A 9939-nucleotide genomic window follows, 5' to 3' on the forward strand; every position below is an offset into this window, starting at 1 on the left:
CTGGCCGCGCGGGGGCAGCCGGACCTGGGGGCGGGACCTCCGTGACCTTGTGCCGCGTTGTCAAGGGCGACGGCCGTGTGCGCTGAGCCGCCGGGGCACTTGTCCGCCGCCAGCTGGCCCTCGGTTTGTGCATCCCAGAAATGGGGCAGATGTTAACATCCACCTAGCAGCGTGTGAAAAGGCGGCGCCGGGGCAGAAGCAGTTAACATCTCCAGGGTCTTTATATAAGTCTCGGGCCAACGGTCCAGACCAATGGAAGTCAGTCTCTCCAAACCAAGACAAAACAAATAGTTGAAAAGAGTAAAAGGGAGAATTTCAGGCTTGACTTGTCTACACCAAAACTTGGGAGCCAACTCCCACCAGCAAGACTGGGCTTATTCATCATTCCAATTCTCTCGCCTTCCTGGAGGTAAGAGTCTGGTTGGAGATTCGGACTATCAACTTCCTTTCTCACAGAGTTCCAAACCACGTAAAATGCAGATTCTCCAGCACCGCCTGAAGTGAGGCTCAGGCAGCCCCCAAGATGATTATGAGGCACACTGAAGACTTGCTGCCACGATCAAATAATTGCACGCAAATGGGTTACTCGAGATTGTGACAGGATCTGCTAAGAACAGGAGCCAGGAGAGTGTCCCCCAGTGGGACCTGGACATAGCTGGGGCCACGGGAGGGGGTGTGACAGGGAACACGTGCAGGTTGAAAGTGGTATGGATGATCCCCAAGTTCCAGGCTTAAGTAATGTAAAAGAGGTGGGCAGATTTGGATGGAAGAGCAGGAGTTCTCTCACCTGGAAGACTCCATCAGCCTCCTAACTGGCTCCCCATTCTCTGCACAGCAGCTGATCATACACACTCCTCAGTCAGGGTCCTCCAGTGGTAACCCAGCACATAATTCCAAACCCCTTCTGCCTCGGCCTCCAAACCCTGCATAACCTTACCCCACATCACTCCCTCCTTCACGATACTCCAGACACATGAGCTAGTCCCAGGTATAGTGTTTCCAGGATACCGCTGAATTGAGGGGTCTCAGCCTCACATTTCATGTGTTGTTCACTCCACTAAAGAAATCATCTCTTTTGTAAGAGCTGACACATTGGTCTATGGGGCAATAGATCTAGCTTGGGGAGCCCTCTTATTACAGGAAGAGGAAGTAGTATTTGGCAAAGGGAGGAGGGAAACCTAGGCTTCAGTGAAGGATGGCGGTGGGTGGGGGCTACTAGGACCCTTCTGTCCTCTCTCAGTCTGTGGCCTTCAGAGACATAACCTCAGCCACAGATCTTTGTGATATTGGGTCCCCTGGTAGCCCAAGGAACTGTGGCTTTTTAAAGTGCCCAGGGATCCAAGCGAATCTTGAGGGGGTCATGAGAAGATTTCAGGCCTATGCAGACAAGGAAAATGGAAGAAGGGAAAGAATGAATAGAGTACTTGAGTTGAATTAATCGAGACTGGCAGGGAGTTGCTTGGGGAGAGCAGAGAGAGAAACAGAGGAGGGGAAGGGAGGGGGAGACCCCCTGGATCTCCCAGCCACCACTATGGCCACTATGAAGCTGCCCATTCCTTTTGCAGAAGTCACTGCCTTCCCCTGGGGGTAAGCTAACAGCCATGAAAAATGCCTGCTGCATTATTCACAATAGCCAGAAGGTAGAAGCAACCCAAGTGTCCATTGATGGATGAATGGATAAACAAAACATGGTATATACATGCAATGGAATATTATTCAGACTTAGAAAGGAAGGAAATTCTGACACATGCTACAACGTGGATGAACCTTGAGGACATCGTGCTAAGTAAAATAAGCCAGTCACAAAAAGACAGTGTATGATTCCACTGACATCAGGTAGTTAGAGTAGTCAAATTCATAGAGACAGAAAGTAGCATGGTAGGTGCCAGGGGCTGAGGGAGGGGGACCAAGAAGTTAGTATTTAATGGGGACAGAGTTTCAGTTTTGCAAAATGAATAGAGTTCTGGAGAGGATGATGGTGATGGCTGCACAACAGTATGAATGTATTTGATACCCTTAAAAATGATTGAGGAACTTCCCTGGTGGCACAGTGGTAAAGAATCCACCTGCCAATGCAGGGGACACGGGTTAGATCCCTGGCCCGGGAAGATCCCACATGCCGCGGAGCAACTAAGCCTGTGCGCCACAACTACTGAGCCTGCGAGCCACAACTACTGAGCCTGTGCGCCTAGAACCTGTGCTCCACAACAAGAGAAGCCACCACAATGAGAAGCCCGCGCACCGCAGTGAAGTACAGCCGCCGCTCGCCGCAACTAGAGAAAGCCAGAAAGCCCATGTACAACAATGAAGACCTAACGCAGGCCCCTAAAAAAGGAAAGATTGAAATTTTGTGTATATTTTACCACAATTAAAAAAAAATGCCTACTGCAAAGAAAAATCTAATTTGACTGTCTCCCTTTTTCTTCATATCTTTGTTCAAAGCACCAACTTCTGGGCAAGCTTCTCCCTTCATCAGGCAACATCCTGGGAGTTCCCAGAGGAGGAAAGGCTCATGGCTGTCGGTTACTTCTTGGCCCGGAAAGGTCCCAGCGATGATGAAATTTTTTTCTCAATTTCATGGATCCTTTTATAAGGCAGATTCTTTTTTGAAGCTAGAATATGGGAGTGGGAGGTGAGGAGAGGAACTCCCAGACAGTCCTGCAGACCCCGGGTGTAGTCTGAAAGCTATTCTATAATTGTCTTAGTGTTCGGGCCTTAGGGGCAAGGATTTCCTCCAGCAGGCACAGACCTGTACAGCCCCGTCTGGGACAAGGGCAGCTGCAGCTTGGAGGCCTCTGACCGAAGCCTCAGAAACAGTACCTCTCCCTGGGTTTCTGAGGCATCAAAACGTTCAAATTCAGAGAGCACTAATGGCCTGGTGGTACCTGCACAGGGCTTTGTGCATTCCTTAAAGTCCTTTTCATCATTTGCAGTACTTTCATGCCAACTCAGCATGGATTGGAACTCAGAAACCTAGTATTTTGCTGAATCGCTTGACAGCTATCTCAGTATGTTTGACAAAGGTCAATCCTCCCAACTTGAGAGACCCGCCCAAGGCAGCACGGCTCCATTTGACCCCCACTGGCACACATGCTGATGGTGGGATTCTGCCAGAAGCAAGACCTGTGGTCCTTCATGGAGGCAGGTGCAGCCACTTAGCAGGACCTGGCCTGGAACTCACTAGGACATTTCTAATTTCACTGGATGACTCTGAGGCTTTTTCTCCAAAGGGCTCATTCTACTTTGCCAGTGGCCACTTTTAATTTTACCATCAAGGACACTGGGAATGTCACAGGCTGATTCCACAAACCCCCACAACTTTGAGGGGTGAATGGACCCGAGGTCTCCTTTTTCTTCCCCTACAGCATCAGCAGTCAGTCCAGCCCGCTCTATGGGGCTCCGTGGCCACCCACTAGGTGGGTGGCCCTTGGCAATCCCCTGTCCTATGGGGCCCTTCCACCGTGAACACTGCCTGTGCCCCTACAGGAGGGGCCATCCTGGTGGGCTCCCAGTCTCCCTGTCCAGCGTGATGAACCTAAGACAGTTGAATCTGGACAACCACGAAGTATCTCTGGTGGGGCCTCCTCTGAGTGACTGGCTCTGGGGAAGGCAGCAACCTCCACTCTTGCATTTCTTCCTGGAAACTTCCGTTGGGAGATACCACTGGGCGAACTAGCCCTGAGGGCATGTGTTCAAAGGTGCATTCTGTCCTGGCAAAGAGCTGAGATCACAATTTTTTCCCAGCTTGTGGATGACATCATTTTAGGAATAAAAAATGTCCACCAAACCTCAAGTCTACCGCGTCTATTGCTTACGAGAAAGACAAGTGAGAATGAGTTTGTCCGAGAGAGTCCACAGGGTGAAAGGCAGCTCTGTTCTATGCGTGCTGGCATGCACGTGCACGCGTGTGCCTGGGCCAAGCTGATGGCCCTGTACTTCCTAGAGCTGCCATTCTCATGCGACGCTTGGAGGAAACGGAGTGGCTGTGTGGGAGGCTTTGCCTGCTGGGAGGCCTCTTTCCCTGCTTGGCATGGCTTCCTGGTGGCTGCAGGGTTCCCTCCTTCAATGCCTGCTCTGTGCTGACAAGGCCCTGCCTCCCTGAAGGACTGGCCCTTTGCCTGGGCACCCTGGGCCTCTACTCCAGACAGAGCCCTGCCCAGATGGTGTCCTGAGCAACACCTGGTAACAGGCCCCACCCGGTAGGTGAGCAGCTTTTGCAAAATTCTCCTCGCAGAGACTGCATCTCCTCAGGTGTGAAGAGGGTTCCCTCAGTCAGGATTCTCTGGTCCAACGGGGGATCAGAGGACAGGTGGAGATGCAGACCATTGGCCATTTTCCCTGACTCCTAGGGCAGCCTCTCTTGGCGCAGGCACAGGGCGAAGGAGGTTGTTGTCCATCAGCCCCACTGGGGCTCGTCTGAATGGTGAGTGCTGTGCCTGCAGTTCAGGAAACAGGAGGGACAGACTGACCCTGGCACTCACTCCCCAGGAGCCAAAGAACAGGCCGCAGTGTGATCACATGGCCTGGAAACTGGCTGGGGGGCAAGGCGCCCCTCCTGCTTCTTTGTTTGCTTCACAATCCGCACTTTTTTTACAAATGCACTTCACAGCCAGGATGCCTCCCTGCATCAGACAAAACGGTGGGGATGCCCTTTCCAGGTAACTCAGGGCTTTCAGCCCACTGGGGCTGCCCACAGCCTCGGTTCTGCCTGGACTCCTGTCCTGTCTAGGGGACCCCAGGCGAGAACCACTTGCCCAAACCCCCTCTCCCCACACCCATGTTTTATCATGAACATTAAGACTGAGGCAGTTTTCCAGTCAAGATGGTCTGCTCTTGGTCCCATGCAGCCTGGCTACTCAAAGCAGATGAGGGCCAGCAGCAGCAGCCTCGCCTGGGAGCTTGTTAGAAACATGGAATCTCGGCACATCACCCTTGCCCTCACCCGCACTGGCCTCAGTTCTACAGAATCAGGATGTTGGCAAGATCCCAGCTAATCAATCCGCATGCACGTTAAGCTTGAGAAGGAAGCACAGTCCTGAGGACACATGGCGGTGGAGGATCGTGTGCTTCCTGAACCGTGGAGCAGCCTGCGATCCTCGATCCTCGGCCTGACGAAGAGATGCTTTGTTTCCCGCACAAACAGGGCACAGTGCCCCGGCTTTGAGCCCCAGCACCTTCCTCCAGGACGTGCCTCTGTTGATTGAGTTCTCCCAGGGCTGCATGTCACCGCCCAGGAGCTGATCGATAAACACTTGCTGAGGGGACAGGCTCCGTGCTTCTCCGAACATCAGCTGGAAGCAGCAGGTGTGCATCAGGAGACCTGAAGCTGCTCGTTCCAGAAGGAAAGGGGCCTCAGCTTGGTGCCACTCACGTCTTTCCTGCCACTTCGGACACTCAATGCCCTCTTCCCACACGAGGACCCCTGCTCCTCACCCAGGAAACCACAGCTCAGAACTTAAGTGTCCGGAGGGTGGGGAACCCGAGGGTCCCCTGTGCTCTTGCCTGCGGAGGCCTTGCTCTCACTGGTGACCCCAATTCTGGCTGCTGAGCTCCTGTTAGCTCTGAGTGCCTCCTGCATGGCCCCTGGGACCCCTTGCTTCCCTGGTCCTCTCTACATCTGACTTTGGGAGCACAGCTGCGATGCCAGCATTTGGTCCCCAAGGCTCTCCCTCTGTCAGTAGACACCCCTCCCCATGCAGCAGCACAGGAAGCAACCCTCCCTCTTCTGCAGGCCTCGACCCTGTGCCAAGATGTGAGGGGCCCAGGGTAGGCTCAGAGAGGACAAGGAAGGGTCCAGGCACAGGGACCCCGGCACACCCCTTGCCATCCTTTCCAAGGGTGTCCTTTCTGGACATTTTCCTGAGGGACTTGTGGATGCAGGGTCCTCACCCTCACTTGCAACATTCCCTAAACATCACCACCTCCCTTGAGGATCAGTTATTGGATCCATATCATTGTTATGCCTATATGTCATTTTAAAAAAATTAGTGAATTCCCTGGCAGTCCAGTGGTTAGAAATCTGTGCTGTCACTGCTGAGGGCCCGGGGTTCAATCCCTGGTTGGGGGAACTAAGATCCCACCAGCCATGCAGTGTGGCCAAAAAAAGAAAAACGTTAATAAGAGGATTTCTTGTTGCTGGCCCAGAGCCGTGGGACCCATGATCAGATGATAAACCCCATTTCCATCACTAAGCGCTCTCTAGGAGTTGGGTGGGAGGTGGGTTAGGGTCATCTAAACTGGGAGCTGTGGCCACTACAGTTGACCAACACTGTCAACATTTCTTCTCTGACGCCGAAGTGAGCCAGTGGGCACCAGACACAGGCAAGCTCAGGCCCACACAGTCCTTTGTGAGGACCTGGTTACCACATACCACTGTCTGCCGTGTTCAAGGGGCTACAATGTACTGCAACACCCCTGCTTTGCCAGGGTACCTCAAAGTGGGCTCAAGAGGAACCTGTGGAATAGGAGGGGAGGCAGGCGTGTGGGAGGGTTTTCAGGGCTGGAGGAAAAGCTCCTCTCGAACGAAAGGGGAGAGTGTGGTTGGGGCCAGCAGCCCATGTCAGCCCTTGGTGCTCATGAATTCAGGTAAGTCGGTCCCTCTGTTCTCCCACCTCATGGCTGGGCAGAGGGGTGGACACGCGTTTAAACAGCACTTGTTACCTGGTATCACTACCTTTCACGAGGCCAGGAAGGCAGAAGAGCTCGCTCACAGCCACGGCCAAGGCCCTGGTGCCGTCACTGACCCCACCTCACAGGCACCTCCGGCCCATACTTGCTATGACCTGGTCTCTCACTCCAAGGTCTCTTCCTGACCCCCTGACTTTTATACCACTTCCTAAGGTGTTCTAAGCTGTCAACGCCCTTTGAATCTTTCAGTTTAGTGAAGTAACTTAAGTCATATCACAGTCAGTGGATCTGAGTCCATCCTCTATGGAGAGGCGCGAGCTCGTTGGAAGCACCATTTGCATCCTCAGCTCCTCATCAGGGTCCCTCAGCCTTGTCATTGTCAGCCTGGGTGCTACATTCACTTATGTTAGTATCGCATGACTGACCCGTTTCCCTGCTCTTGATTTTGCAGTGAACACGGGATGCCCTGGGAAGGTGCCGTGTGGCTTTATGATCCCAGGTGGACACTGGCCCCAGCCCCACACGCTCCTGCACCATCCACCTGCTGAGGTGGCACCACCAGTGTCTACTTCCCAGCACTGGCCTTGTGTCAAGGACTTCCTGGCTTCTCCCTGTCTGCCACCCATATTCAGCTCCTTTCCTTTTTCAGAGTAGCTTATTTTCTCATGCAGTTCTAAAAGCACATTTTGGCTCAAATGAAATCTTTTGGTTCCACTTTACAGCAATCAAAAGTTGCATGTCTTCAGCCTGAGATCTTAGAAGCCTCTTCACCTCGTGTTACGCAGCCATCGCAGCCAACTCCTGTTTTTTTGTTTTTTGTTTGTTCGTTTTTTTTTTTTTTGCAGCACGCGGGCCTCTCACTGTTGTGGCCTCTCCCGTTGCAGAGTACAGACTCTGGACGCGCAGGCTCAGCGGCCATGGCTCACGGGCACAGCCGCTCCGCGGCATGTGGGATCTTCCCGGACCGGGGCACGAACCCGTGTCCCCTGCATCGGCAGGTGGACTCTCAACCACTGTGCCACCAGGGAAGCCCCGACTCCTGTTTTTAACACACTGAATTCTCAAAAACATAATCAAACACGTGCACTAGACAAAATCAGCTGAACCCCTTTATCTTATGACTGGCTGCTAAGCTAATTCTACGGGTTGTTAGCCAACTGGAACCATCTTTGAATCCAAGCAGTTTTACCAGCTTTTATTATAAACACCAGCACATTTCAAGTTTCCTCTTTTTTGTCCCCCAGAATTTCAGGCAACTTTATTCATGGCAGAAGTTCCCTCTTTTTTTTTTTTTTTAATAAGTTTATTTATTTATTTTTGGCTGCGTTGGGTCTTCGTTGCTGCACGTGGGCTTTCTCTAGCTGTGGTGAGCAGGAGCTACTCTTCGTTGTGGTATGCAGGTTTCTCACTGTGGTGGCTTCTTTTTGTTGTGGAGCATGGGCTCTAGGCACGTGGGCTCAGTAGTTGTGGCTCGCGGGCTCTAGAGCGCAGGCTCAGTAGTTGTGGCACCTGGGCTTAGCTGCCCCGCAGCATGTGGGATCTTCCCGGACCAGGGCTTGAAACTGTGTCCCCTGCGTTGGCAGGCGGATTCTTTTTTTTTTAAGTTTTAAAAAAATATTTAAATTTTATTTATTTTTGGCTGCATTGGGTCTTCGTTGCTGCACACAGGCTTTCTCTAGTGGCGAGAGGGGGCTACTCTTTGTTGCAGTGTGTGGGCTTCTCATTGTGGTGGCTTCTCTTGTTGTGGAGCACAGGCTCTAGGTGTGTGGGCTTCAGTAGTTGTAGCACGTGGGCTCAGTAGTTGTGGCACACGGGCTTAGCTGCTCTGCGGCATGTAGGATCTTCTGAGACCAGGGCTAGAACCCGTGTCCCCTGCATTGGCAGGTGGATTCTCAACCACTGCACCACGAGGGAAGGCCCAGAAGTTTCCTCTTTTTGATCACAAATATAGGACTTTTTTCTCTTCCTAAGTAGACAGCATGTGAGACCCCGCATCGGGGCTTTCCAGCTCTCACAGAAACTTCCTTACGTCAAGTGCCAGGTTAGCATCCAACCCACACCCTTGGCCGCATCCTTTGGCAACAAGACTGCATGGGGACTCCAAGAGGATGAGGTTGGCAGTTTTGGATTCTGGGATGACCTGAAAGAGACTCCCCATTGGCCAGGTTAAAAGGGCTGCACATCCGAAGTGTGGGCCTGGAGCTGCTTCTCCAGGCCCCAGACAGCTCACACTTCTTGTCTGAACAGACTCAGTCCAGGGCTTTCCCATCAGTGCAGAAGGCGACCGGGAAGAGGGTCACGGACATCGGACTTGAGCACGTTAAGTGAGGATGGCATGTGGCCACGGAGGGCCTGACCCTGCTTCCCTTTGGGGATGGGTAGGGATGGGGGTTGGTTGGTGGTGAGATGGTGGTCTTAGTCTTACCTGGCTAAATCTACAACATTAGAACAAGATTCGAAGCCCTGTGTTACAACTAATTTCTTAGAGAGTTTCCTCAAATTTAAATTCCCAGTTCAAGTGTTTTGAAAAGATTTCTGTGAATACAGAGCCAAAAGGAAAGCTATTTGGGCTGTGATTTCTAAGCCTGACATCACAACCCGTCGGTTGAGACCACCCTTGGTTGGGGGACAGGGGAATGAAACAGGACTCCACTTGCCTGTGCCCTGGGAGGGGGTGCACAGACCAAAGAATGAATGTCAGCTCTCCTGGCGGTGGTCTTCCTCATAGATGTCATTGTTATAGCATTCAGGACCTCGAGTGTCACCCCCTCAGTTAAGGGCCCCTGGAATTGGACTCAGAGAGGAGGGGTGGACCAGGTGGCCGAGTGCAGGTGTTGCTCGAAGCTGGAGGCCTCTTCTCACCCCAGCAGGGCTGGTGGCCAGTGTTCCACATCGTTCCCCCAGCGGCCCCCAGGGCAGCACCTCGCTGTTTCTAGAAGTTGGAGAAGGCAGGGCTGGAGCTGCATCTGCCCAGCCCAGCGTCAGAGGCCGTGGCAGCATCCTCCCTCACTGAACCAGGATTTGGGGGCAGGCCAGGAACCCCCTCTAGCCCCCGGAACACCCTTTGCATCAATTCTGGGATTGGCATGTAGGAGCGGGGATGGGGTGGGGGTGGCTAAGACGGGGAGTGTGGACAGGCGACAAAGTGCTGTTTCAGGGCCACTTGTGTCCCCGGCTCTGGGTGAGGTTCTTCCATGAGCAGCAAAGGAGGGCCCTCCAGGCCTTGGCTGAGCCAAGCAAACAATCAGAATCATGTCTTACAAAGAACAGACTCCAAAAATATATATAAATAAATAAAAACCTTAAACATTC

The 9939-nt window shown here is 52.6% G+C and overlaps 1 protein-coding gene across 1 annotated transcript in view; it reads right to left on the reverse strand.

Annotated features, from left to right (window-relative positions):
* Positions 1–133, reverse strand: part of TRAP1 (TNF receptor associated protein 1) — a 47923-nt gene extending 47790 nt beyond the window's left edge. Inside the window, exon 1 of the mRNA XM_024759522.1 lies at positions 1–133. This exon is cut by the window's left edge and continues 258 nt beyond it. Coding sequence (XP_024615290.1) covers positions 1–133 — 133 coding nt within the window.
* Positions 134–9939: the final 9806 nt, after the last annotated feature.

This window comes from Neophocaena asiaeorientalis, unplaced genomic scaffold (assembly GCF_003031525.2).
Source record: "Neophocaena asiaeorientalis asiaeorientalis breed wild unplaced genomic scaffold, Neophocaena_asiaeorientalis_V1.1 scaffold254, whole genome shotgun sequence".
Taxonomy (NCBI): domain Eukaryota; kingdom Metazoa; phylum Chordata; class Mammalia; order Artiodactyla; family Phocoenidae; genus Neophocaena; species Neophocaena asiaeorientalis.